Source organism: Candida metapsilosis (assembly GCF_017655625.1).
Source record: "Candida metapsilosis strain BP57 chromosome Unknown scaffold6, whole genome shotgun sequence".
Classification (NCBI taxonomy): Eukaryota; Fungi; Ascomycota; class Pichiomycetes; order Serinales; family Debaryomycetaceae; genus Lodderomyces; species Lodderomyces metapsilosis.
This window is the reverse complement of record NW_027138164.1, coordinates 556,538-581,424: the sequence shown is the minus strand read 5'-3', so window position 1 is coordinate 581,424 and position 24,887 is coordinate 556,538. Positions and strand designations below refer to the sequence as shown.

The 24,887-nt window shown below is 38.7% G+C and overlaps 7 protein-coding genes across 7 annotated transcripts; 6 read left to right on the top strand and 1 right to left on the bottom strand. All coding sequences in view use genetic code 12, as the record gives it.

The window, feature by feature from the left end:
• Nucleotides 1-316: 316 nt before the first annotated feature.
• I9W82_004436 (uncharacterized protein) lies at nt 317-1,348 on the bottom strand (the record flags this gene model as incomplete). Its single annotated transcript, XM_067693508.1, has 1 exon — nt 317-1,348. The coding sequence occupies one exon, from the start codon at nt 1,346-1,348 to the stop codon at nt 317-319; it is 1,032 nt and encodes a 343-aa protein (XP_067547223.1).
• A 1,391-nt stretch (nt 1,349-2,739) lies between these two features.
• On the top strand, nt 2,740-3,066 carry I9W82_004435 (uncharacterized protein; the record flags this gene model as incomplete). Its single annotated transcript, XM_067693507.1, has 1 exon — nt 2,740-3,066. The coding sequence occupies one exon, from the start codon at nt 2,740-2,742 to the stop codon at nt 3,064-3,066; it is 327 nt and encodes a 108-aa protein (XP_067547222.1).
• A 296-nt stretch (nt 3,067-3,362) lies between these two features.
• Nucleotides 3,363-11,992, top strand: I9W82_004434 (uncharacterized protein; the record flags this gene model as incomplete). Its single annotated transcript, XM_067693506.1, has 4 exons — nt 3,363-6,368; nt 6,474-7,621; nt 7,770-10,319; nt 10,645-11,992. 4 exons carry the CDS (start codon nt 3,363-3,365, stop codon nt 11,990-11,992), a joined length of 8,052 nt encoding a protein of 2,683 aa, XP_067547221.1.
• Nucleotides 11,993-12,189: 197 nt separating this feature from the next.
• On the top strand, nt 12,190-15,819 carry I9W82_004433 (coatomer subunit alpha; the record flags this gene model as incomplete). The annotated part of the gene is made up of 1 exon (XM_067693505.1): nt 12,190-15,819. The coding sequence occupies one exon, from the start codon at nt 12,190-12,192 to the stop codon at nt 15,817-15,819; it is 3,630 nt and encodes a 1,209-aa protein (XP_067547220.1).
• A 782-nt stretch (nt 15,820-16,601) lies between these two features.
• On the top strand, nt 16,602-18,080 carry MNT2 (alpha-1,2-mannosyltransferase KRE2; the record flags this gene model as incomplete). The annotated part of the gene is made up of 1 exon (XM_067693504.1): nt 16,602-18,080. One exon carries the CDS (start codon nt 16,602-16,604, stop codon nt 18,078-18,080), a length of 1,479 nt encoding a protein of 492 aa, XP_067547219.1.
• A 1,259-nt stretch (nt 18,081-19,339) lies between these two features.
• On the top strand, nt 19,340-20,677 carry MNT1 (alpha-1,2-mannosyltransferase KTR1; the record flags this gene model as incomplete). Its single annotated transcript, XM_067693503.1, has 1 exon — nt 19,340-20,677. The coding sequence occupies one exon, from the start codon at nt 19,340-19,342 to the stop codon at nt 20,675-20,677; it is 1,338 nt and encodes a 445-aa protein (XP_067547218.1).
• A 1,388-nt stretch (nt 20,678-22,065) lies between these two features.
• Nucleotides 22,066-24,690, top strand: I9W82_004430 (uncharacterized protein; the record flags this gene model as incomplete). Its single annotated transcript, XM_067693502.1, has 1 exon — nt 22,066-24,690. The coding sequence occupies one exon, from the start codon at nt 22,066-22,068 to the stop codon at nt 24,688-24,690; it is 2,625 nt and encodes an 874-aa protein (XP_067547217.1).
• Between the last annotated feature and the right edge of the window lie 197 nt (nt 24,691-24,887).

Here is a 24,887-nt window from a genome sequence, read left to right as displayed (position 1 = left end):
CTTTGTATTTAATTTAATTTAATTTCATGTGATTGATTTTAAATTTGATTTGATAATGTTTGAGATCAATCACTTAGAGCGGGCCCTGACGGCCCGTCTCTTTCTTTTGAGTCTTCTGACTCTTTTCTTGCGCCACTTGTCACGCATTGTTGAGTAATTTCTAATGAAGAGGAAAGAAAAGAAAAGAGTAAGCAGAGTAAGCTGTGTGTTCATATCTATTCACAATTTATACTCTACAAACGAGAAGAAAAACTGAAAAAACTGAAAAATTACACAAACTAAAAACCCTAATCACACACACGTGTCCTGCACGTGCCTAGATGTCCAACCTGTTGTAATCGATCTCAATGGTCTCCAAACCATCGGGAAACAGCGTAGACTCCACCTTCTTTAAAATGACATACCCCAAGTTTGCATTCTGGTTAAGACCGACTGTTCTGTTCTTGTTAAAGATGTCTATTGCCACATACTTGATAAACAAAGGAATCTCTTCATCTTTCATTAGATTTGAGGCCCGGCGTTTCTCATTCGCCTTGATGGTTGTGTTCTCGTTTGTCCTTTGAGGGACAATGTCTAGGTAAATCGTATTTGGTATCTTAGATCTCAATTGTAAGTAGATGTGAAGTCCCGCGGTGTCACGGTCAGTGACGCCGATGACAGGAACTTTAAACCTTGTCGTTATTTCGGCAATCTTGTCCAACAATCCGTGTGATGGAAATCCTGAGGAGCTGACACATATGTACTGCTTTTCAGTTCTCGTATGTCTATACTGATGTAAAAAATCCATCATTGCACCAAATTTTTCGAATATGAGCATAACCACACCATTACTGCTCCTAAGGCGATAACCATCCTCTTGTAGCCAGATGTTAATTGCATCGAACGCAGCAAGTTCCGTCAAATCCTGACGCAAAAATGTTGTTTTGACTGTACACATACAGTCTGGAATCACATTCAAATCGTCGAGTTCTATATTTAGTGCAGTGGAAATCTTTTTCACCCGTTTTGATACCATTTGCTGGTTGGACCAGTGATCTTGATCCATATAATAAAGTTCCCTGAACCCAATCACTCTACCGTCAGCTAAATTTCGAAGTAAGCGGCCAACTAACAAATAGTAATCCAATGGCGTATCTGATTCATACAACAGCAATGTCTCATCGGGGAACTTCAATTTGAGATCTGTAATACCAACTCGAATATGCATCAGAGCATAAATCCCCATAAGGGTATCAATAGGCTCCCTATGTCTTGATACGTGGGGCGTGATCAAAACCGGGTGTTTAAGGTTGAGTGTAAATGGAACGAATCCAACTGGTAAGGTGCCAATTGTGGGTGTTGAAGACATTCTTAAGGTTGACTGAGTTTTCTATGTTCTTCTCTTTGCTGTTTGGATAGAGATGGTGGATATTTTCACTACTGGGGACAGTCTTTGCAACTGGAGCGAATATAATAATAGATGTGACACAAAATCAATGTGCAACTATTAAAACTATACAGAGAAACTGAAAAAAAAAAAATCCCTCGGATATTCTCCGGATAAGAACGGTGATAGAATCATGAGATTGTACTTGTATATTCAAGGAATGCATGTGAAAAAAATTGATAAATAACCGTGGGATATTTAAAGAAATTTGTGACAAATGAGGAAACACATTTCTCTTATCTGTTAATTAATTACACAAAACTGGGTAGTGATTGATTGATTAGTTGCCACACTTTCCATAAGCATTCATTTTTGTAACAATAGCAACAATAACTTTTGCTTATTTGTCTAGATTACTACTGGTGTTTGGATGGGTTATGAGCCCTGTCTGTGTTTTTTTTTGGTCATTCAAATCTTTTTTTTTGGTATTGTTCTTTATGCCGAAAGATCCGTATTGTAACAAGATAGTACTTATGGAAAGAGCCACGTGGTGGCTTAGCGTTGTAGTTTGTTGTGAAATTTTCCCAAGTGGGGCCACGTGGGGTTGGTGATTTTCTTGTTGTGAAAAGTATAAAAGCCCACCAATCTCGCCAACGAACAGATTCGATTTTACTCAACACTTCAAGGAATCTTGAACAGCATAGAAGGTACGATGTATAAATTCTATGTTATCTTGAAAAATTTACTAACATTGTCGTAGTTGTTGTTGGTTGCTGGTTGCTGGTTGCTGATGCTTTAGGGGTGCTAGATGTTTGCGGGTATTGGTTAGGATGACGTCCTCTTAAGACGAGGCCTGAAAGGACAAAGCTACTTTGTCATTTTATGCTCGAACCAATTGGGGACGAGGCCAGTGTTGCTATTCCACACTCTTCGAAGGTTATTAAAAGGCTGTTTCGTTAGTAACGTTGCAGTCGCCTCGTATGAGCGCAGTGACATCCGCCTCAATCGTCCTAACCCCCCGCAACACGTGTTGATGGTCACCTCCCCATAGGCTTCACCATCACCTTTGGGATCTGGTCTTGTGCCTGAAACACTGCGGAGGGTTCTGTTTTTCAAGCAGCTTTAGTCTTCGGACACTTTTTTTTCTCCATTTATCTCGCATATTTTGTTGGTAGTAGAAGTTTAATCGAATTCTTTTTGATTCGATTCTATATACTTTTTTTAATAAAATTTGTTAAATTAGCGTAATATTTTACTATATGTAGTTGACTGTTTCCCTATTTTTTCAATTTTTTCGTTTTTTTCTTTCCTTTTCTTTGAACAAGCAAAAAAAAAAAAAATAAAAAAAGAATTTTGCAACCAAATTTCCCTAAATGGACTCCATTGCAATTTGTGACATCAACATCCACCGCGAAATTGCCGTGAGCTCTTTCAGAAGCAGAGACGAGTTGACCGAATTTATGAGGAAGTACAGGACTTGGTTGTACGACACGGATGGTACCGAGAGAGCTAAAAGTTTTATTAGATACAGATGTGCAATGAGAAAGTGTACCGCTACAATCAAGTTTATTCGCAATCTGAGATCCGGGGTGTGGAAACTCGACACCCTGGAGAATAAGGATCACAGATGCGATTTGAAGAATAACCTACCAGGTTATTACATTCCCCTTAGATTTGATGATGCTGCTGACGAAATTTGATTCATGCTGAGTGTTGCTCTGAGAAAAGACACAAAAGCGAATGCAATTGCTCAGAGAGGAAGACGAATAAACACACTTTTCTCAATAACTCTTCATCTAATTGCTGTGTTGGAACTAGTTAAGTTGGCTTAGTTAAGTAGTTTAAGTTTAATCCTAAAGTACACTACTTAAATTCTCTGTCTATTCATCCGGGGCGGGGAAAAAATATCCCAAAAAGGAATCAAATCCGATTTAAATTTTTCAAACTTCGTGCCGTATGGAAAAAAAATCCCATTGCTACTACTCTTTACACCAAAATGGGATCGTGTGATATTAGAGATCCCTTGAGTGATCCCCTGTCCAACAGTTTGAACCCGTGCTTTGTAGCTGCGGCTTCTTTGGCTAGCAGCTTTGCCCTTGCAATCCTTGTGGTGTTTCAGTTTGTTCAGCTTATATACAGCAACTATTATGGCCCATTTAGAATCAAGTACAGCTTTGGCAACCCATTCAAGCTTGAGAGTGTTGGTGGTTTCCACTTGGTCAAGTTGAATTTGGTGGTGATTCAGTTGCTCTTGTATGTTGTTTTAATGGTCCACTTTTCAGGCTTGTTGTTTTACTCATTGTTGGCAAATGTGGTTCTTCTTGGGGTTATCTTGCCGTTGCATATTATTGAGCCGGTGAAAAGTGTTGTGCCGTTGGCAGCCCCTTCTTTATACTGGTTGGCACAGGTAATATTCACCTTAATTGTCTCCCTTCAGGACAACTTATCCGACGTGAAAATATTCAATCACAACCGGGTTACTCAAGTTGCAGAACTTTGTCTCTTCATAAATGCAGTGATGATATTGGTGTTTGAAGTTGGATTGTATTCTCCAAGTTTGGAGCTTAAGCAGTATTACGAATTGAACGACTGGAATATCGAAACAGTCCACAACTTCTGGTCGGAAATCACATTCCTGTGGTTGGATCCCACAATTCGGAAGATCTACGAGACGCAGACAATTGACCCTGGGGAAACTCCACCAGTACATTATGTACAGAATTGCTTATACACCTATGATCGAACTTTAAAGAAATGGAAGGATGGTAGTAAGTCCTTGTTTAGGGTGTATCTCTCCCTCTACTCCTTAAACATAGTGCTTATGTTGGTTATGGAGTGGATTGCCATTGCCGCTAACTTGGGTCAAGCTTTCCTATTACAGCAATTCCTCGTTTACATCAACAGTGGGAAACCTCCAGTGGTTGGACTCTCCATCGCAACAGCAATCTTTCTCTGCTCTGTTGGTAAATTGACCGCAATGTTTAGATTTGCCGCAATTCATTTCCGTATTAGATCACAAGTTTACTCTTCGTTGGGTACCTTTGTCTACAGGAAAGCCATCAACCTCTCTGCTGATGCAAGAAAGGACAAAAACAGTGGAGAAATCATCAACAACTTGGCTATTGATGTGACTAAACTCTCGCAATTGGCAATGCATGCGTTTGTGGTTAACTTGCCATTTAGATTATTAATTGGTATATGGGCATTGTACCGGTTGCTTGGGGTGTCCGCATTGTTTGGTTTTGCCGCCGCTGTGGTGCTAGTCCCATTGAGTAGCAAAATCAGTACCTCAATCTCCGCCCTTGTCAAGAAAAACATGAAGAATAGAGATGAAAGGTTGAAATTGACGTCGGAGATCTTACAGTCAATCAAAAGCATCAAGCTTTACGCATGGGAGCAGCCAATGTTACGACGTCTCTTTGCGATACGTAATGATAAGGAATTGGTGATGGCAAAACGAATCGGCCATTTCAATGCATTTTCCATGTTTTTATGGAACACAATTCCGTTTGCAATTACCATCACTTGCTTGGTCGCATTCGTCAAGCTCACTCGGATCTCCTTAATCCCGTCTATCATCTTCCCCGCGTTGTCGTTGTTTGATTTTATAACTGAGCCAATTATGCAACTTCCTGATGCCATTGTTGCGATAGTAGAAGCAACAAATTGTTTTGCTAGGTTGGATAAGTTCTTCTCGATGAAGGAGAATGAGTCGAAAGTGGTTAGACTGGACAAGCCTGTGTTGCCTAATGATGTGACAGTCTCAGTGAAAGATGCAACATTTTCATGGGATAGTGATAACGTTGCCCTTAGAAATGTAAACCTCACAGCGAGGTGTGGACAGCTTACTTGTATTGTTGGAAAAGTTGGCACAGGGAAATCAGCTTTAATTAAAGCAATCCTAGGGGAAGTTCCCATTTCCAAAGGCTCGGTCGAAGTCAATGGTTCAATAGCATACTGCGCTCAACACCCATGGATCCAAAATGCATCAGTGAGGGAAAACATTTTGTTTGGGAAAAACTACAACGAGAGGTTCTACAATAGAGTTGTTGCTGCATGTCAATTAACAGTTGATTTTGAAATCCTCCCTGAAGGTGATGCTACAATGGTTGGTGAAAAAGGGATCGCACTTAGTGGTGGACAACGAGCAAGAATTTCATTGGCGAGAGCAGTTTATTCCAATGCAGAAGTTTACTTACTAGATGATGTTCTCTCTGCTGTTGATGCACACGTTGGTAAGAGCATCATTCGTGATGTAATTAGAGGGATGTTGTCTGATAAAACGGTCATTCTTGCCACAAATGCTATCAATGTTTTGCGATATGCGGGAGAAATTATATTACTCCAGGGAGGAGAGATTGCCGAGAGAGGGAGTTACAAGGAGGTGATGGAGAATGAATCAGAACTAGCACGTCTTATCAATGAGCATAGTAGTGACCTGACACATGAAGAGGATACTCCAAAACGAAGATCAAGTGTGGTATCCAACAAAAGTGCAAAGGAAGATGAAGTGGACAAACCGGATAGAAGAGAGGTCAGAGCTAAAGGGCAGGTCAAGTTGAGAGTTTATCTCGAATACTTTAAAGCATGTAACTTCCCCATGATCATTTTATATGTGTTTATTTACGCTGGGAATGTCACTTGCAATATAGGTGCAAATTATATCCTCAAATACTGGTCAGAAATCAACTTGGATAAAGGCCACAACTCGTCTATACTGTTTTACCTCACAATCTATGCTATTACTGGTATTTCTGGTGCCGCGTGTATGCTTGCTGCCGCGTTGATTATGTGGAGCTACTGTGTCATCAGAGGATCAAAGTACTTTCACGATAAAATGGCTAGGTCAGTGTTGCGCAGTCCCATGCAGTTTTTCGAAACCACTCCAATTGGACGTATTTTGAATAGATTTGCTGATGATATGAATGTTGTTGACCAGCAGCTTATCTGGTCCATCTTGGCTGTCATTGATTATGGATTATTAGCAATTGGTGTTCTCTCGGTGGTGATTTTCAACCTACCAATAATGATTGTGGTGATTTTGATCCTTTTTGTTATATTCAACCGAATCAGGGTGTTTTACATTCCCAGCACCCGTGAGCTCAAGAGGTTGGTCAGTACTTGCAGAAGTCCTTTGTTTTCACACTTGCTGGAATCAGTCAATGGTGTTGAAACAATCAGGGCTTATGGACAACTAGGCAAATTTACCACAATCAATAATGAAATCACAAACCGATTTATCAGAGTCCATTACACGATGTTGTCATGCAACAGATGGTTATCAATGAGATTACAAGCTATTTCCGCTGTGATTCTTTATTCCTCGTCGTTATTCATTTTGGCCACACGAGGCACTCTGCACGAGTTGAGCTCGGGTCTAGCTGGGTTTGTATTGGTAAATGCATTGAGTATCAGTAATGCACTTAGTATGATCATCAGAGGATGGGCAGATATTGAAACAAGATCGGTTTCCTTAGAAAGGGTGATTGAATACTGTGGGTTGAAACCAGAAGCGGCTGAGGTTAGCACCTACCGCCCACCCACCAAGTGGCCTGCCAAAGGTGAAATTCTGTTTCAAAACTACTCTACAAAGTACAGAGAAGATCTTGAACCTGTGTTGAAAAACATCAATGTCAGCATCAAGCTGCGGGAAAAGATTGGAGTAGTTGGAAGAACTGGCGCAGGGAAATCAACTCTAACAATGGCATTGTTTCGTATAGTTGAGGCGACTGCAGGCCACATTGTACTTGATTCAGAAGCTATTGACAAATTAGGTCTCTACGACTTACGAAGTCTGTTGAATGTCATTCCGCAAGATTCAAATGTGGTTGAAGGAACAATTCGTGACAACTTGGATCCTTTGGGTAAGCACACAGATGAGGAATTGTGGGACGTGTTAAGATTAGCCCACTTGAAAGATCATGTTGAGCAATTGGGTGATGACTCCCTTGGCGCTATGATATTTGAAGGAGGATCTAACCTATCAGCAGGACAACGTCAACTCCTTTCATTAGCGCGGGCTTTGCTAAACAAGTCAAATGTGTTGGTTTTGGACGAAGCCACTGCTTCGATTGATGTTGAAACTGATAGAATAGTGCAAAACACCATCCGCACTGAGTTCAAAGACAAGACAATCTTGACAATTGCTCACCGATTGGCAACTATATCTGATAGTGATAAAGTATTGGTTCTTGATAAAGGAGAAGTGAAGGAGTTTGACTCACCGGATAATTTGTTGAGAAGCAAGGATTCTATGTATAGAGCATTGTGTGTAGAAGGTGGGTTAATTAGCAAGTAGGAACATTATTTATTTATTTATTTATTTATTGGTAATTTATTTTTGTGAGCAATCAATCTCAACACTTCTTTCTCCAATGAAGACAAGCTTACTCACCATCCCTAGCAAAAAGACCGAGGAGGTCTCATGGGTCAAACCACTCAACAATTACCTCCTATCGATATATGGAAACACCTCCTCTTACCAAACAGATATAACTGCGTTTGAAAAATTGCGCCAAGATATCAGGGGCGTTCATGCCGACAACACGGGGTTGAGATTATATTTTAAATACTACAGCCAGTTGGAAGTGTTGGATGTAAAAATTCAGTTCTCCTCATTGAATAGATCCAAGAAGTTGGACTTTGTCTGGCATGATGCATTTTCTCCTGACATCACACACAGGCAAAATGCCTTGCCATTTGAGAAGGCCAACGTTTTGTTCAACATTGGTGCGTTGTTGACGAAATTTGCCATTACAAAATATAATGAACTGCAGAGTAGTAATGGGGTTGCTACAGTCAAAGACTCCATCGTAATGTTGCAACAAGCGGCAGGGATTTACGAGTACTTGAATGAAAACTTTCTTCATGCCCCTAGTGACGATTTGAGCCAAGCTACAATTAGGTTTTTAAGCAAGTTGAATCTCGCCCAGGCGCAGGAAGTGTTTACCTTGAATGCAATCACAAATGATTTAGATCAGCTGAAGAATTCGTTGATTGCCAAGTTGTGCAAGTCCACTAGCTTGCAATATGAGGAGTGTTATAATATGATTAGTCAAGAGGAGAAAGAGAGCTTTAAAATTGTTGATGACTATGATGATTTGGAAGATTTTGACGGTCCAGGTGAAGAGGAGGAGGATTCACGATATGTCACTGCACAATTGGACCCTTCTTGGGTTTCGATTATATATTACAAAATCCAATACTACAAGTCATTGGCTCTTTACTTTCACGCTTTGCAACTTGAAGCAGGAAGGAAATATGGTGAGGCGATTGGGTTCCTAATTCAATCGAATGCAGTGTTGGAGAATGTAAACCCCCATGCTATGAAAGCTATTAGTAAAGGACATGGTAACGTGTATGATTTATTGGACAACTACAACTATCAAAAAGACGCAGTAAAGATTAAAACTGATGAGTTGCTGAAAGATAATGATTTGATATACCACGACTTGGTGAAGAAAGACGCCAATTGGAATCAGCTAACACCATTGCAAGTGTCCAAAGCAGTACCTTTGAATGATATACCCATGTTGAAAGAGGTGAACGAGCAAGGATATCAAAACTTTTTAAGCAATGTTGTGCCAATCAACATTCACGAGCTTTCAAGTTATTACTCAGAGGAGAAATCGCAGTTGTTGAGAAATGAGATTGACTATTATGAAGTATCAAAAGAGGAGACAGAGTCCTTCCTTGAGTCTTTGAAATTACCCAAGGCGTTGCACCAGATAAAACAAGCATTGAAATCGAGTGATGAGGAGGAGATTCCCGCTGATGTTATTTCCAAAGTGAGAGAGATATCAACCACATATGTGACGGATACCGAATTGGAGGAGGAAAATGTGAAATTGAGACAAAGAATTTACGAAACAATTTCAAAGTTTGACCCATATACTCAGCAAGATGAAGCAATTAATCTCAAACGAGCTCTCTACGAAGCTTCCAATTCAGATAAAAAGATTTCCTCGCTAATTGATAGATCATTATACCAACTCCTCTCGAAGGGGCCAAATGATCAAAGATTTCGCCAATTATTTGAACTGGGTACTCACGAAGTGAGCCTTATTGATCAAGACGATACACAGGATCAACAAATCAAGACATTGGAAACATTTTTATACGACTTGGGTACCATAAGAGGAAACAAGGCCAGTTTAATAGAAAACTTGAAAAAAGACATTCACTCTGATGATATCTCAAATATCTTGATGTTGAATGCGAAGCAAATGAGCAATAATGAAATCAAGAGTGTGATATTCCCCGCTGAATTGAAAAAATTTCAACCATTTATTGACAAGTTGGATAATTTAATCAATAGAGAAAAGTCAATACTTTCAGATGTAAAGACAGAGTGGAGCAGATTATTAAGTGATCCAGTTGTTAAAAAGTTGCAATCAAGTAACCAAGAAAAAGCACAATTATGGAGTGATAGCATTGCAAGGATTGAACTGTTTTACAAGAATTGGACGCAGTACCACGCAGGGTTGGAAAAGGGCAACTCCTGGTACAAGAAGCTTCTTAAACATTGCGAGGACATCGTAAGCTCTACCGTAAATCAGTCAATGGGTTCCCTCAAGTTGAATGACTATCCAAGAACGGCAAGTGCAAACTCTACAGGAGGTGGAGCTCAATATGCGACTCCTTCATACTCACAGTCATCGCCTTACAATGCCCCACCAGCACCACCTATGCAACCACAATTTTCTGGTTTCAATGCACCTCCTTTACAGCCACAGGTCAGCACCTCCTCTCAGTCACACCATTCTTACTCTAGGCCGCCGCCACAGTTACCCCCACAGTTACCTCCAAAGAATCCGAGCGAGTCGTTCTCCCCTCCTTCATACTCGTCTCAACTGTCGCAATCAAAGCTTCCACCATGGCAACAGGCAAACAAGAACTCGGACTCAAAGAGTGGTTTAATCTACGATCAGCCTTCAACTTATGATCCCAACATGTATGATTTCTTCAGTAAGTAAGTTTTATAAGAAACGATTGATTCAACTTACTCACCCCCTTTCAAAACCTCTTCGTGTAATTAATTGTCCCAATCGGGTAATATATAAATAAACAAGTCGTGTAATGATGCGCAGAAAAAAAAATTGTCAAATCAAGCGCCTAAATCCCATCAGTTCATTTTTTCTCTCTATAAAGGCTGTGTCATCATCTAAAAAACAATAAAGTTGATACAAGTGCTGTCACTCGTTCTCCATTGTTTAAGTCATCACACACTCGTTTCATCAGATGAAGACTCTTTATGTTTTATTGTTCACACTACTAAGTTTGGCCATCGCTTCCGATACTACAAAATGTAACTCAACTCAACACTGTCCTGAAGATGCTCCATGTTGTTCTCAATTTGGGGAATGTGGTTCTGGTGCTTACTGTTTGGGTGGTTGTGATATCAGATACTCATATAATCTTACGGCTTGTATGCCTATGCCTAGAATGGACGACTACTCAAAGACATTTGACTCAAAGGAGTCGGTTGAAGAGCTTGAAAAAGTTACTGAGTACTTGGGTAATGCAACAGAAGCAGATTGGGTCTACACAGGTTGGGTAGATTATTTCGACAATGCTTTGTTGATACAAATGCCTAACCACACAACTGGTACTGTTCTTTCATCAACTAAATATTTATGGTACGGCAAGGTTACCGCTAAAATGAAGACATCACACGGTGCTGGTGTTGTTACTGCATTCATTTTGTTTTCAGATGTGCAAGATGAAATTGATTATGAATTCGTCGGGTATAATTTGCAAGCTGCCGAGTCGAATTTCTATGCGCAAGGTATTTTGAATTATACTAATTCCAAAAATGCCACTGTTAATGATACGTTTGCATACTATCATACTTATGAGTTGGACTGGCATGAAGATCACATCACTTGGTCTATCGATAACAAGGCTGTTCGTACATTGAACAGAAATGATACATGGAATGACACCACAAAGAGGTATGATTTCCCTCAAACTCCGTCCAGAATCCAATTTTCCTTGTGGCCAGGTGGTGATTCTTCCAATGGTGTTGGTACTATTGAGTGGGCTGGTGGTGAAGTTGACTGGGATGCGGAGGATATTCAAAAATACGGGTACTTTTACGCTCACATCGGTGATATCGAAGTTGAAACTTATGATTTACCAAGTGGTGTGCGTCTTTCCAGTAACTCCACTAATTCAGATGATTACCACGCGTACTTGTACAACAGTACCGATGGTGATGCTTCAAACGTTTACTTGACAAACAAAAAAACTTGGTTGGGTAATGATGATGCCAGTGGGTTTGATCCTGATAATGACAGGGAATCTCAAAATGAGAATGAAACTACAACTGTTGTCAAAACTAGTGGATCATCAACAATAACCAGTGTGCAAACCACTACAAAGAAAGTTTCCGCCAATGCGCCGGCACAAAACACAGCAGCTGCAAATCAAGCTACTACTAATCAACAAGCAACCACAACAGACTATGATCCAAGTGCTGGAGTAGGTGGATTTTTACAAAATTCAAAACAAACCACTTCTGGTGATTCCTCCAGTAGCGGTGGAGCAGCAGGATTGAATCTTGAAGTAGGAAGAGAAGGAGTCTTGTTTGCGATTGCATTAGGATTTGTTTCTTATTTTGTTTAAATAGGTATTTATTAGATAAAAGTTGATTAAGAGCAAATGCTCTTCTGTTTAGTACGTCTTTCCTCTGTCTAGTGTCTCCTGAGTAGTAGTGCACATTGGTTACAATTTTATTCGTTGAATTTTTTTGCTTCAACAAAAAAAAAAAACAAACAACGCATACCTAAAGGACAACTAACTTTTTTAAACTAACCATGAAGATGTTGACCAAGTTTGAGTCCAAGTCATCAAGGGCTAAAGGAGTGGCATTCCACCCCAAGAGACCTTGGTGCTTGGTATCCTTGCATTCATCCACTATTCAATTGTGGGATTACAGAATGGGTACCTTGATTGATCGATTTGAAGATCATGTCGGACCAGTAAGAACAGTTAATTTCCATCCAACTCAGCCATTGTTTGTTTCTGGAGGTGATGATTATTCAATTAAAGTCTGGTCGTTGAATACCAGGAAATGTATTTTTACCTTGAATGGGCATTTGGATTATGTGCGTGGAGTTTCTTTCCATCATGATTTACCATGGATTTTGTCGTGTTCTGATGATCAGACTATTAGGATTTGGAATTGGCAAAATAGACAAGAGATTGCTTGTTTGACTGGTCATAACCATTATGTTATGAGTGCTCAATTCCATCCAACTGAAGATTTGATTGTTTCAGCAAGTTTGGATCAAACTGTACGTGTTTGGGATATTTCCGGTTTGAGAAAGAAGCATTCTGCTCCTACTTCAACTAGATCGTTTGAAGATCAACTTCAAAGGAACCAATTGCCTCAACAAGATATCTTTGGAAATATCAATGCCATTGTCAAGTATGTTTTGGAAGGGCATGATAAAGGTGTCAACTACGCGGCTTTCCATCCTACATTGCCGTTGATTGTATCAGCTGGAGATGATAGATTGGTGAAATTGTGGAGAATGAGTGATACCAAAGCTTGGGAAGTTGATACATGCAGAGGACATACTGGTAATGTATTGAGTGCTATTTTCCACCCACAACAAGACCTTATTTTATCAGTTTCCGACGACAAGACAATTAGAGTTTGGGATTTGAACAAGCGTGTTCCAATTAAGCAATTTAGAAGGGAAAGTGACCGTTTTTGGTTAATTGCAAGCCATCCAAGCATCAATCTCTTTGCTACATGTCACGATTCAGGAGTAATGGTTTTCAAATTAGAGAGAGAAAGACCAGCCCATGCACTTTTCCAAAACAAGTTGTTTTACATCAATGCCGAAAAACAAGTTCAAGCTTTTGATTTCCAAAAACAAGAAAGCTCATTGCCAATGTTGTCTTTGAAGAAAATTGGTAAAGCGTGGTCATTTATGAGAACTTTGGCTTATAATCAAACTGATAATTCGATTTTGGTTGTTCATGGAGAAGGTGATAATTCAAACTATGCGTTGATTGCATTGCCTAAGCATGCCACGGGTGCTATTGAACCAACTGATATCAAACAAGGAGAGGGAAACTTTGCCACTTTTATCTCACGTAACAGATTTGTTGTGTTTATCAAGGGTTCGAAAACATTACATGTGAAGGATTTGAGCAATAATGTAACCAAAACTATCCAATTGGATCTGTCGGTGAATGATGTATTGCCTGGTGGTCCTGGACGTGTGTTGTTGGTCAAGGCTCACTCTGTCATCAATTATGATGTTCAGCAAAAGAAGGAATTGGCTGAACTTTCTGTAAACAATATCAAGTATGTCAGTTGGTCCAATGACGGTCACTACTTGGCCCTTTTGTCAAAACACACAATCACCATTGCCACTAAGGATTTAGAATTGATCACCTCGATGCATGAAACTATTAGAATCAAGAGTGCTTCATGGGATGATTCAGGTGTGTTGTTGTACTCGACATTGAACCATATCAAGTATACTTTATTGAATGGAGACAATGGTATCATCAAGACTTTGGAAAATACTGTCTACATTACAAAAGTTGCTGGAAACTTGGTCTATTGCTTAAACCGTTCAGGACAAGTTGAAGTCATCAAGATTGACCCAACTGAATACAGATTCAAGCGTGCCTTGGTGAATAAAAACTTTGGTGAAGTATTGAGGATTATTAAAAACTCAACATTGGTTGGTCAAAACATTATTGGGTATTTGCAAAAAAAGGGGTTCCCAGAAGTTGCATTACATTTTGTTCAAGATCCAGAAACTAGATTTGAGTTGGCTTTGGAATGTAGTAACTTGCAAGTTGCTTTAGAGCAGGCCAAGATTTTAAACAATAATAAAATCTGGGAGAAATTGGGTGAAGAAGCATTATTACAAGGAAATATTGACATTGTTGAATTTGTTTATCAACAATTGCACTTGTTTGATAAATTGGCATTTTTGTATTTGTTTAAAGGTGATGGTGAAAGATTAAACAAGATGACCACTATTGCTGAACATAGAGGTGATGCTTCTGCTGTTGTTCAAAATACTTTGTACAGCAATGATGTAAAGAAGAGATGTGAAGTTTATATCAAGAGTGGTATGTTGCCATTGGCTTATACTTTGGCCAAATCAAATAATTTGGATGATTATGCTGCACAAATTTTGGAAGAGGCGGGAATATCTGAAAAGGATGTTGAGTTGCCTGAGTTGGGCGATGCTGTTCCTCTTCCACAGCCAATTGCTGAGCCAGTTACCAACTGGCCTTTGAAAGAGTCTTCTTTGTCATACTTTGAGACTGCTTTGCTTACTGGTAAAGTTGACAATTTGTCACTTGAAGAGGAGGAGCACAAGGAAGCTTCAGCTAATGATGGTAGTTTACAATATGATAATGATGAATTTGAAGATGCTGAAGAGGAGGATGAAGGTGATGCATGGGCACTTGATGAAGAGTTGGATATTGGTGATGATGAAGGTGATATCTTGGCTGGTGAGGAAGTATCTGAAGCTGCTGCCACTGCCACTACTACTTTCCTGGAGAATGAAATTGGTGATTGGTTACGTAATGCCAAAACTCCCGCCACTTATGTTGCAGCTGGTGCCTTTGAGCAAGCGGCATTATTGTTGAATAAACAAGTTGGTATTTCAAACTTTGAACCATTGCGTGAAAGATTTTTACAAGTTTATGGTGCTTCGAAATTGTACTTGCCTGGGGTGAATGATTTACCCGCAATGAAGACATTTATTAGAGAAGATACTGATGAAGAAGATTCCAAGAAATTTAGACCAGAAGTTCCTGGATACGATTCCTTGGAAGAACAATTGCAACTTGCATTTAAGAAATTCAAAGCTAATAATCTTGAAGATGCAATTAAAACATTCAGACAAGTCATTTATACCATTACTGTTTTAAATGTTGATGATGAAGCAGCCGAAACCAAATGTCAAGAAGTGTTGGTGTTATGTCGAGAATATATTCTTGGGTTATCCATTGAATTGGCTCGTCGTGCATTACCACCAACTGACGTCAAGCGTAATTTGGAATTGGCTTCATATTTTACTAAGGTTCAATTGCAACCAGCACATAAATTGAATGCATTGAATGTGGCCATGACTCAATCATTCAAGAATAAGAATTTTGCCAGTGCATCGTATTTTGCTGAAGAGTTTTTGAAAATTTCAAGTACTGGTCCTCGAGCTGATCAAGCAACTAAATTGAAAGCTAAAGCCGATGCGGTAGCTAGTGATTCAGTAGAGATTGATTTTGATCCATTTGCTGAATTTACCATTTGTAGTGGAAGTTTTACGCCAATTTACAATGGTGAACCTAGTGTGACTGAAGCTTTGGTTGGTGCTACTTATAAGCCAGAGTTTAAGGGGTCAGTATGTAAGATTACCGAGATTAGTACTGTTGGAGTGCCTGCTTCTGGATTACGCATAAGAACATAAAAAAAAGAAGGAAAATAGTGTATAAAATGGTACAATATAGTATAAAAAATCATTATTGGGAGTAAACACTATTAGTTACTGTCTACTTATGAAAGACAGTATAACAACCACAGCTCTTGTTGCATCATCTATGTTTTGTTGCACCATTTATTTTTAGAATGCAAAATGCAACAGGAAAACTAAAAGTCACGTGCAACAATTACACTAAAAACCCAATTCTGCATATGCATCACCCTTTTTCTCAATGTAACATACCTTTCAAATTTCATATAATATGTACACATGATTGCACAAACTCAAGTTAAAAAATAAAGGCACAAGAGAAACAAGTTACATTATAGTAACAATATAGACCACACCTTCTAAACCAAAGACAAGTTCTCATGAAAATTTAATGAAGTGTAAATATATTTTCAACACTTTTCTCTCTCTAAAAATAGAAATCCATCATCTAAACCTTATTAGAAATCAGATCTCATTCAAAGGAGAAAGACAAACAAAGTTAGTTTGTATCGTGCATCTAGATCTCAACAACGAAAAGCCCCTTACACTAATAAGACAGCACAGAAGGAAGAAGAAGAAAAGAAGAAAAAAAAAAAAAGAAAAATATTTCTTCAACTATTTTCTTGTTCAACAACCGACCGACCGACCGACCGATACCAGCCCCTGATTATAGAAGGACACATTAACTACATATACACCCAAACAATTACAAACAAGCCATCCATAACAAAGCTAAAGCTTATTACACAAGCACACATATATATATACACATATACAAAATGAAAGGATTGACGCTATTTGGGTCAAGACTGCCCTATCTTAAGTATGTTGCTGTGGTATTGACGGTATTGGTGATATATACCCTTACTCATCATGGGCCAGCACTGTTTAATATCAATCAAGAAGTACAGCAGCTGAAGCCACAAGGAGGTGGAGCTGGAACTGGAACTGGACAGACTGGTGAAAAAGTTCTTGTTCCTGATCAACTAAAACAACAACCAAAAGCAACACCAGAGGATGTGAAAAAATTCCAAGAAGAGATATTGCTGGGAGATAAAACTGGAGGTGAAGCAGCAGATTTGCTTAGTGATGAAGAAAGAAGAGCCGCAGTTGCACAAGTTAAGGAATGGGCTCAACTTCAATTGGAGAAGGAAAAGTCACAATCACAGGGACAAGCGCAAGAACAAGAACAAGGGCAGAATGCACTTCAAAAGAGCCCACAAGATCAATCTCCACAAGCTGCAGCTGCTGCTGCTGCTGCTGGACAATCTCCTCCAACTGAAAAAGTTAAAGCTACATTTGTCACACTTGCCAGAAACGAAGAACTTTATGACCTTATCAAGTCAATTCGAGTAGTTGAAGATCGTTTTAATCGTAAATTCAACTATGATTGGGTATTTTTAAATGATGTTGAATTTACTCAAGAATTTAAAGATTTAACCACAGCTATATGTTCTGGAAAAACCAAATATGGATTAATCCCTAAAGAGCATTGGTCGTATCCAGATTGGATAAATTTGGAAAAAGCAGAAGCTACACGTAAACAAATGAAACAAGCTAAAATCATCTATGGAGATTCTGAATCTTATAGACACATGTGTCGATTTGAGCTGGGTTTCTTTTGGAGAAATCCATTATTGGATGAATATGAATGGTATTGGAGAGTTGAACCAGGTATTGAAATCAATTGTGATTTAAACTATGACTTGTTTAGGTATATGCAAGAAAATAATAAAGTTTATGGGTTCACTATATCAATCCATGAATTTGAGAAAACTATACCTACATTATGGCAACATACTAAAGATTTTATTGAAAAAAATCCTCAATATGTGGCCAAGGACAATTTCATGGATTTTATTAGTGATGATGGGGGTGCAACTTACAACTTGTGTCATTTCTGGTCCAATTTTGAAATTGCCAATTTAAATTTCTGGCGAGGTGAAGCATATAGGAAATATTTTGAATATTTGGATTCAACTGGTGGATTCTTTTATGAAAGATGGGGTGATGCACCAATACATTCCATAGCTGCAGCACTTTTCTTACCCAAGGATAAGATCCACTATTTTGAAGATGTTGGATATAGACATCATGTTTATGGACAATGTCCTTTGAATGCTCAATTTAGATATGATCACAAGTGTTCGTGTAAACCAAAGGATGATTTTACGTTCCAGGGTTATTCATGTGGTAAAAAGTATTATGATAAGATGGGGTTGACTAAACCTGCTGAGTGGGTCAATTATCAATCATAGAGACAGACACTAAAAGGGGTATTTTAGATTATTTGTATTTTTTTTTTTACAGGAAAAATTAGAGAAATAGAAACGGCTGTTGACTAGGCAAATGACTATGTAATGGTAGCTGCCATTGACTAAACCTTAAAAACTAGGAAGATCTTATTCATATCAAAGCTAGAGTCTTGTCTATTCATTGGATTGGGTTCCTTTATAACAGTTTATACTTTTTTGTTCATTTGTACACTACCTTTTGTTTAAGTCTAAAATTAGATTTTTATTTTCGTTATAAAAGACGTGTTTGTGTCTGTCTGTCTGTTTGTGTTTGTATGCAGGTGAAAAAAAAAAGTCTTAATGACACGTCACCAACATAAGATACATACATCTAAGCGATAAGACACAGACACAGACACAGACACAGACACAGCCACAGCAATAGAGTTCTTATATAATTGCAACAGAGCAGTGTTGTCTATGTCGATTGTAGCTTCACCTCACACCATACCTTTGCCCCAATGAAGCGTATATCTAAGTAACACCATACTTCGCGTCCTCTCAATACATAAACAAGTGGACACAAGAAAGGCAAGTACGCACATAGTCAATTGCACAACTTCGGGTTGACGGCGAGTTTCGTCTGTAGGAGGACGCCTTGTTTTCTATTGAGTTGAGATGAGATTTGATTTGTTGAACTTAAAGCCCTTCTCTTTTGTTCGACAAAAGTGTATGCAGAGTCTATTATCCTATAAAGTTTCGTATCCTTGGCAAAATGCGCCCATAGCATGAACCATTAACTTGGATAGAAAATCAGGCAATGTGAGTGGAAGCCAAGAAGAGTACAAACCTGGAGGTTAAGTTGTAGAAGGGCCACAACTTTATAAGAAAAGAGAGCAACTCGGATATGGTAAATCTACTTTAATCTCAAATACTACAAAGTCATCACTATCTCTCAACACAATCTGGTCCACATGTTCAACAGAAGTGTTTTTAGCTGGTGTCGTTGTGTAGCTTGAATCGTAAATCCTTTTTAAAGAAAATCAAGCGCTTAATTTAGTTTGTTTTTGTGTCTATACAGAGCAAAAGAGAAGGAGAATTTTTTTGTTGCACGATAATTATCACAAAGTTTCAGAAGACAACCAACAAGAAGAAGAACAAGAAGAACAAGAAGAAGAAAGACTATATTACAGCGATACATCTTTTCCATTGAAACCCACATTTACATTAGTCTTCCTCCATAAAGCACACTATACTCATCTGTCTATCTAGTGTGAACACAAATGCCTTCTACTAGATCCAATGCCCGTTTGATCAGATTTGGGATCTTTGCCTTGGTCTTGATTGGATGTGGGTATATCCTCACCAAAGGTTCATCTTTCCAACTACCATCATCGATATCATCATCTCAACTGAAATTACAAGATCCTAAAGGGGCATCCTCCTCTTCTTCTTCTTCTTCTACGCAACAGAAGGATGATGGGTCTGGTGATTCCTTTGGCGCTGCTGCTCCTGCTAATATTGAACTCCCATATATTCCCAAAAATATGGGTCCTGTAGCCAAAGCCCACATTGGTGGTGATGGCAACCCCAATTACATTGAACAGAAAAACATTGATCCTGCAACTTACTCACCAGAAAAGGACAAAATTAAAGCCACATTTGTCTCATTGGCTCGTAACAGAGATTTATGGTCATTAATGGATTCCATTAGACAAGTTGAAGATCGTTTTAATCGGAAATTTCACTACGATTGGGTTTTTCTCAATGAAGTTGAATTTAGTGAGGAGTTTAAAACAACTGTATCTCAAGCAGTTAGTGGTGTGGCCAAGTTTGGTTTAATTCCAAAAGAACATTGGTCATATCCACCATGGATCGATCAGGAAAAAGCAGCATTAGTTAGAGAACAAATGAGAGAAAAGAAGATCATTTATGGTCATTCCGAGTCTTATAGACACATGTGTCGATTTGAGTCTGGTTTCTTTTGGAGACAGGATATCTTGAAGGATTATGAATACTACTGGCGTGTTGAACCTGATATCAAAATCTTTTGTGATATCGATTATGATATTTTCAAATGGATGAAGGATAATGACAAGAGTTATAGTTTTACCGTATCCTTACCTGAATATAAGGAAACCATTCCCACATTATGGGACACCACCAAGGAATTCATCGAAAAGCATCCTCAATACTTGGACCCCAACAACATGATGGACTGGGTAAGTGACGACAAGGGCAAAACATACAATGGATGCCATTTCTGGTCCAATTTCGAAATTGCTCGTTTGGATTTCTGGAGAAGTGACGCGTACAGGTCTTATTTCGAATACTTGGATAAAGCAGGTGGGTTCTTTTATGAACGTTGGGGAGATGCACCAGTACATTCAATTGCAGCAGCATTGTTTTTACCAAAGGACAAAATCCATTTCTTTGAAGATGTCGGTTATTTCCATGTTCCTTTTAATAATTGTCCTGTTGATCCAAAGATTAGGTCGCAACGTAATTGTGTTTGTGATCCAAATAAGGATTTCACTTGGAGAGGTTATTCTTGTGTTTCAAAGTATTACAAGGTTAATAATTTCAAGAGACAACAAGAATGGGAAAAGTACACCGGTTAGGGAGAAGACAGGAGTTGTGCTCCTAAGCAGCGGTGGAAAAGAATACTTTTTTCAAGCAGTTTTATTCCGGAGTAAGAGGAGTATTGATAAAGACTTAAATCCTATAGGGTATAACATTGTTTACTATTATAAATGTACTTAGTTAACTCAACCCGTTTCTCCTTATCTCTATATATGTTGGTGATGTGTTGCCTTTTTACGATATGCACGTGAATTTCACGTGCATATTTGATCTCTTCTTTCAAAAAATAAAGTTGCAAACTGTGAAACCATATGTTTCAGGTTTTACATAATTAGTATATATGATGTTGCTTGTTTTGCAAGAAAGCCAAGATAATAAAAGCAAACAGTGATTTAACTTTCAAATAGTGATTGAGTTTAAACATTTCCTTTGTGAAAGGGTTTTTTTCAACAATTTTTATACAAAAAACAATAAATTTAAACACTATATTAAGTTTATGAGAAAAGAGCTGCTTGAACTACTAAGGTACACTTGAACATTAATATGCTTTCTTCTTCCTTTGAATATAGTTGATTTCATCTCATTGTGATCTAGCTGCTGGATGCAGCTCGGTTCATCAACTGTGCTTGCTGCTTAATTCATCTTGTGATAATATTTCTTCTTTTATGTTTAAAATTTCAATCTGAAACAAATTGCAAAAAAAATAATAAATAATTTATGACACAATCACCACCCCCTCGGTCCTTCCTTCACAACTTTTCTATTTCTTCTCCCACTTTGAGTCCCAAAAGAGTGATATAAAACATACCACAAAAGAAGCACCAATTATATTATCAATTGTATCAGTATTACTTTATTTTTGTTTCTTTTTGAAAACTACTTTAAAACTACTTTAGAGACAGACCCAGACTGGACTATAGTAGACTAGACTATTCCAACTGCTTATTCCACCCGCCTGTCAGCAAAAGAATCAATTTGTCGTGGTATACAAAAATCTAGCGCGTATTGTTATTCTAAGGGTTTTTATTACTTTATTACGCTTTTCAAACTTTATATATTCAGTTTCAAAGACAAGGAGTAACAGGTTTTTTAAAGTTTTAATATTACTATTTTATTCCATTTGGATCCTACATATACCCGAAGCTCATCCCCCCAACCTGCCAGCCAACAGCACTCATTTTTGGTTTCATAATTTACAAAACAAAAGTCAACCGTTTTTAAGGAGGGTGGTGTTTTTTTCTTTTTTTTTCTTACATTGCTGTGACAACTGCTACTGCTACTACTACTACCACTTCCTATCCTTCATAGTTGTCTCACTTGGTACTGGAAACTGTAGAAGAGAAACTAGTGGTGATTTACTGTTTATTGTCGCGTTTCGAAGAAAGAGAAATTTTTTTAATTGCACCATTTTTTTTAAATCTCAAATATGTTTACAACTTCAACTAGTTGTAACAGTACTACAACAACTACTACTACTTCAACAGCTACTACTTCTGCTATAAGTCCATCTACTTCACTTCCTACTCCAAACACTACTTCTTCTTCTTCAGAAAATTCCAAACTATTATCAACCAAATCAAAACCACCACCAGGACCACCACCACCGTCAATCACTCAACAACAGGAAGAAGAAATGGCCAACGATACAACAACATCAAACAAGGTGTCTGCACCTGCTATAGCAGCACAGCAACAGAATTCACCAACTAAACCTCAGACTTTGCTACACCCACCAGAATCAGATTCATCTACAGAGAGTCATAAACGCAAAACATCAACTATTTCCCCTTCCAATATTAGTCCACCAACAAGTTGTGGATCTACTGCCAGCACAACAACTACCGGTAGCTCTAGTAGCTTCTGCAATAGTGCCATCACCCAGGCTTCAAAACGTCACAAACCAATGACTCTAAACTTGAATCCTGCTACCACTCTTTCAAGTAATACCAATGCTGATTTGGCATTAAGAATTGTAAGTCCTGGGCTACCGGCTCTTGACGATGAAATGAAGTCAACTATAAAACTTTCACAGAAAATTCAACAACAACAAAGGTATCTTATTGCAAGCAGACGTGGAGTAGATATTGATGATGATAATGGTGAGACATTTATTGATGATGATGTAATTGTCGAGCAACAAGTTGCTAAAATAGTTGATGAAGATTCAAATCTTGCCCAGTCGGCAACTCCATTATCAAGCATATCATCAAAAAGTCAAAGAATTTCATCCCCAATTACCTCAGAAAAGCCATCTTCTGGGAAGACCACTTTGTCTTTCTCAGCACAAGAAAATAAAGAAAATGCAACCATTACTACTTCTCCAGTAACTTCAGGAACTAATAAATCACCGATCTACGCTTTGGATGATTCAGACATTACTCGACTTTCAAGTTTGAAAAATAGAAGAATGAAGAGGAAAAATATACCCACTCCATTGAATATTGGTGCATCTTCAAACACTGCTCAAGTTACAGCTCTGTCGAAACCGAAAGTGCAAATTGCTCCATTGTCTATACGCTCGGCTCCAATTCGTTCAGCGCCAATGCGCCCAACCCTTAATTTAAGGTCTAGAGGAGGAGCTGTTGGTGGTGGTATGATTGGAAAACCCTCTAGATTGGCTAGCACGCATTTAGTGCCGCCAGGTTCTTCATCGGCATATCGGTACCCAATGCATCCTTCGCAGGTACACACACCACAACAGCAGCAACAGCAACAGCCATACTACTATTTACCACCACCAAGAACAGCGCAGTTGAGTAATAGCAACGTTCCACAGATGGCATATCCTGCAAGACAAGGGCGTCCTTTTCCACCTCAACAGCAGCAACATGCTCAATTTCATAACACCTTGCCTCGTGGAGTACGGTTGGTGCCAGCACCTAGTGCTGCTACTGCACAGCAGTTTCCCATGAGGTACATGCCTATCGTACCTCCTTCATCAACAATGTTGAATTTTCAACATAGACAATATCAACAACAGATGCATCTGTCACAACCACAAAGGGAGAAAAGGTCTACTACAGAAGCGGGAGTTGGTGTGCCTAGACCTGGAGCTGTGACTGATGTGTTTAGTGACAATTTACAAAGGGTCGCTCCGTTGCAATCACAGCCATTGTCATCACAAGTTGAATTTTTCAAACGAGCTAATGTCAACCCGTCGTCTGTAGATAAAGGAGACACAGAAATGAGTAACGAAAACGATAATGATGATGCAATTGAAGTTGATGAAGAAGATGACGACAAAGCACCAGTATCTCAAGATGAAATTGACGAAATGCAGCAAAAGTATGCCTCTAGTCGAAAAGTTGTACCTCAATACGTACCTAATTTTCAACAACAACAGCTTCTACAGCAACAACAACAACAACAACAACAACAGATGCAATTCCAAGGTGCTGGAAATGTTCCAATGATGATGATGGCACCAAACGTGGCTCCTCCTGCTGCCGTACCAAATGTATTAAGTTCATCTCCCTTGAGTGCTGCTCGTCAAAAAGGCGAAGTGTTTGGTAGTATCAACTTTATGAATGAGAGTATATTCAATTTCAGAATATTTGAGCGGAAAAATAAGCAGAATGAAGAAGATCACGATATGGATAAACCGAGTTCTACTGAAGTTGACTATGATGCTGAAAAGAACGCATTGTCTTCTTCATCGTCTGGTGGATCTGCATCTAGTCAATCCTCAGCTGGTGTCGGTGAAGCGAATGATAACTTGAAATCGCCTGAAGAAGAAGCAAAGAAGAGCAAAACAGAAGAGAACGAAGAGTCTCTGAAGGAAGGCCAAGATGTAAATAACACTAAAGATAGTGCAGGTACCAGCGACGTTGAACAGTCCGATGTTGATGTAGCACCTGAGAAAGAAGAGCAAGAGCCAAAGGACGAAGAAAAAGAGGTACCACAAGAAGAAGAACAAGGTGAACCAAGCCGATCTAAATTGAATAATGAGTCTGATGATGATGACTGGCTACGTTATGAAAAGGAAAAGTTTATGAAGATTTGTGAAACTTGTTGGGACGAATATGTCAAGATAAGAAACTTGCAACAATAATAATAAAGCAAAAGAGGTGTGTCCCTGCCTTTTGTAAGCTTTGTATATTTATGTATATTATGAGAAAAAGTTAATTAATTTGTGTTTTAATGACTTACAATGGAAGATGTTGGTACTTCTTTGGTATGAGTTTTAAGTCATTGTCGCGATTGAACCGTTTACGACATTGAGTAATTTTTTTTTTTTTTTCTTTGCAG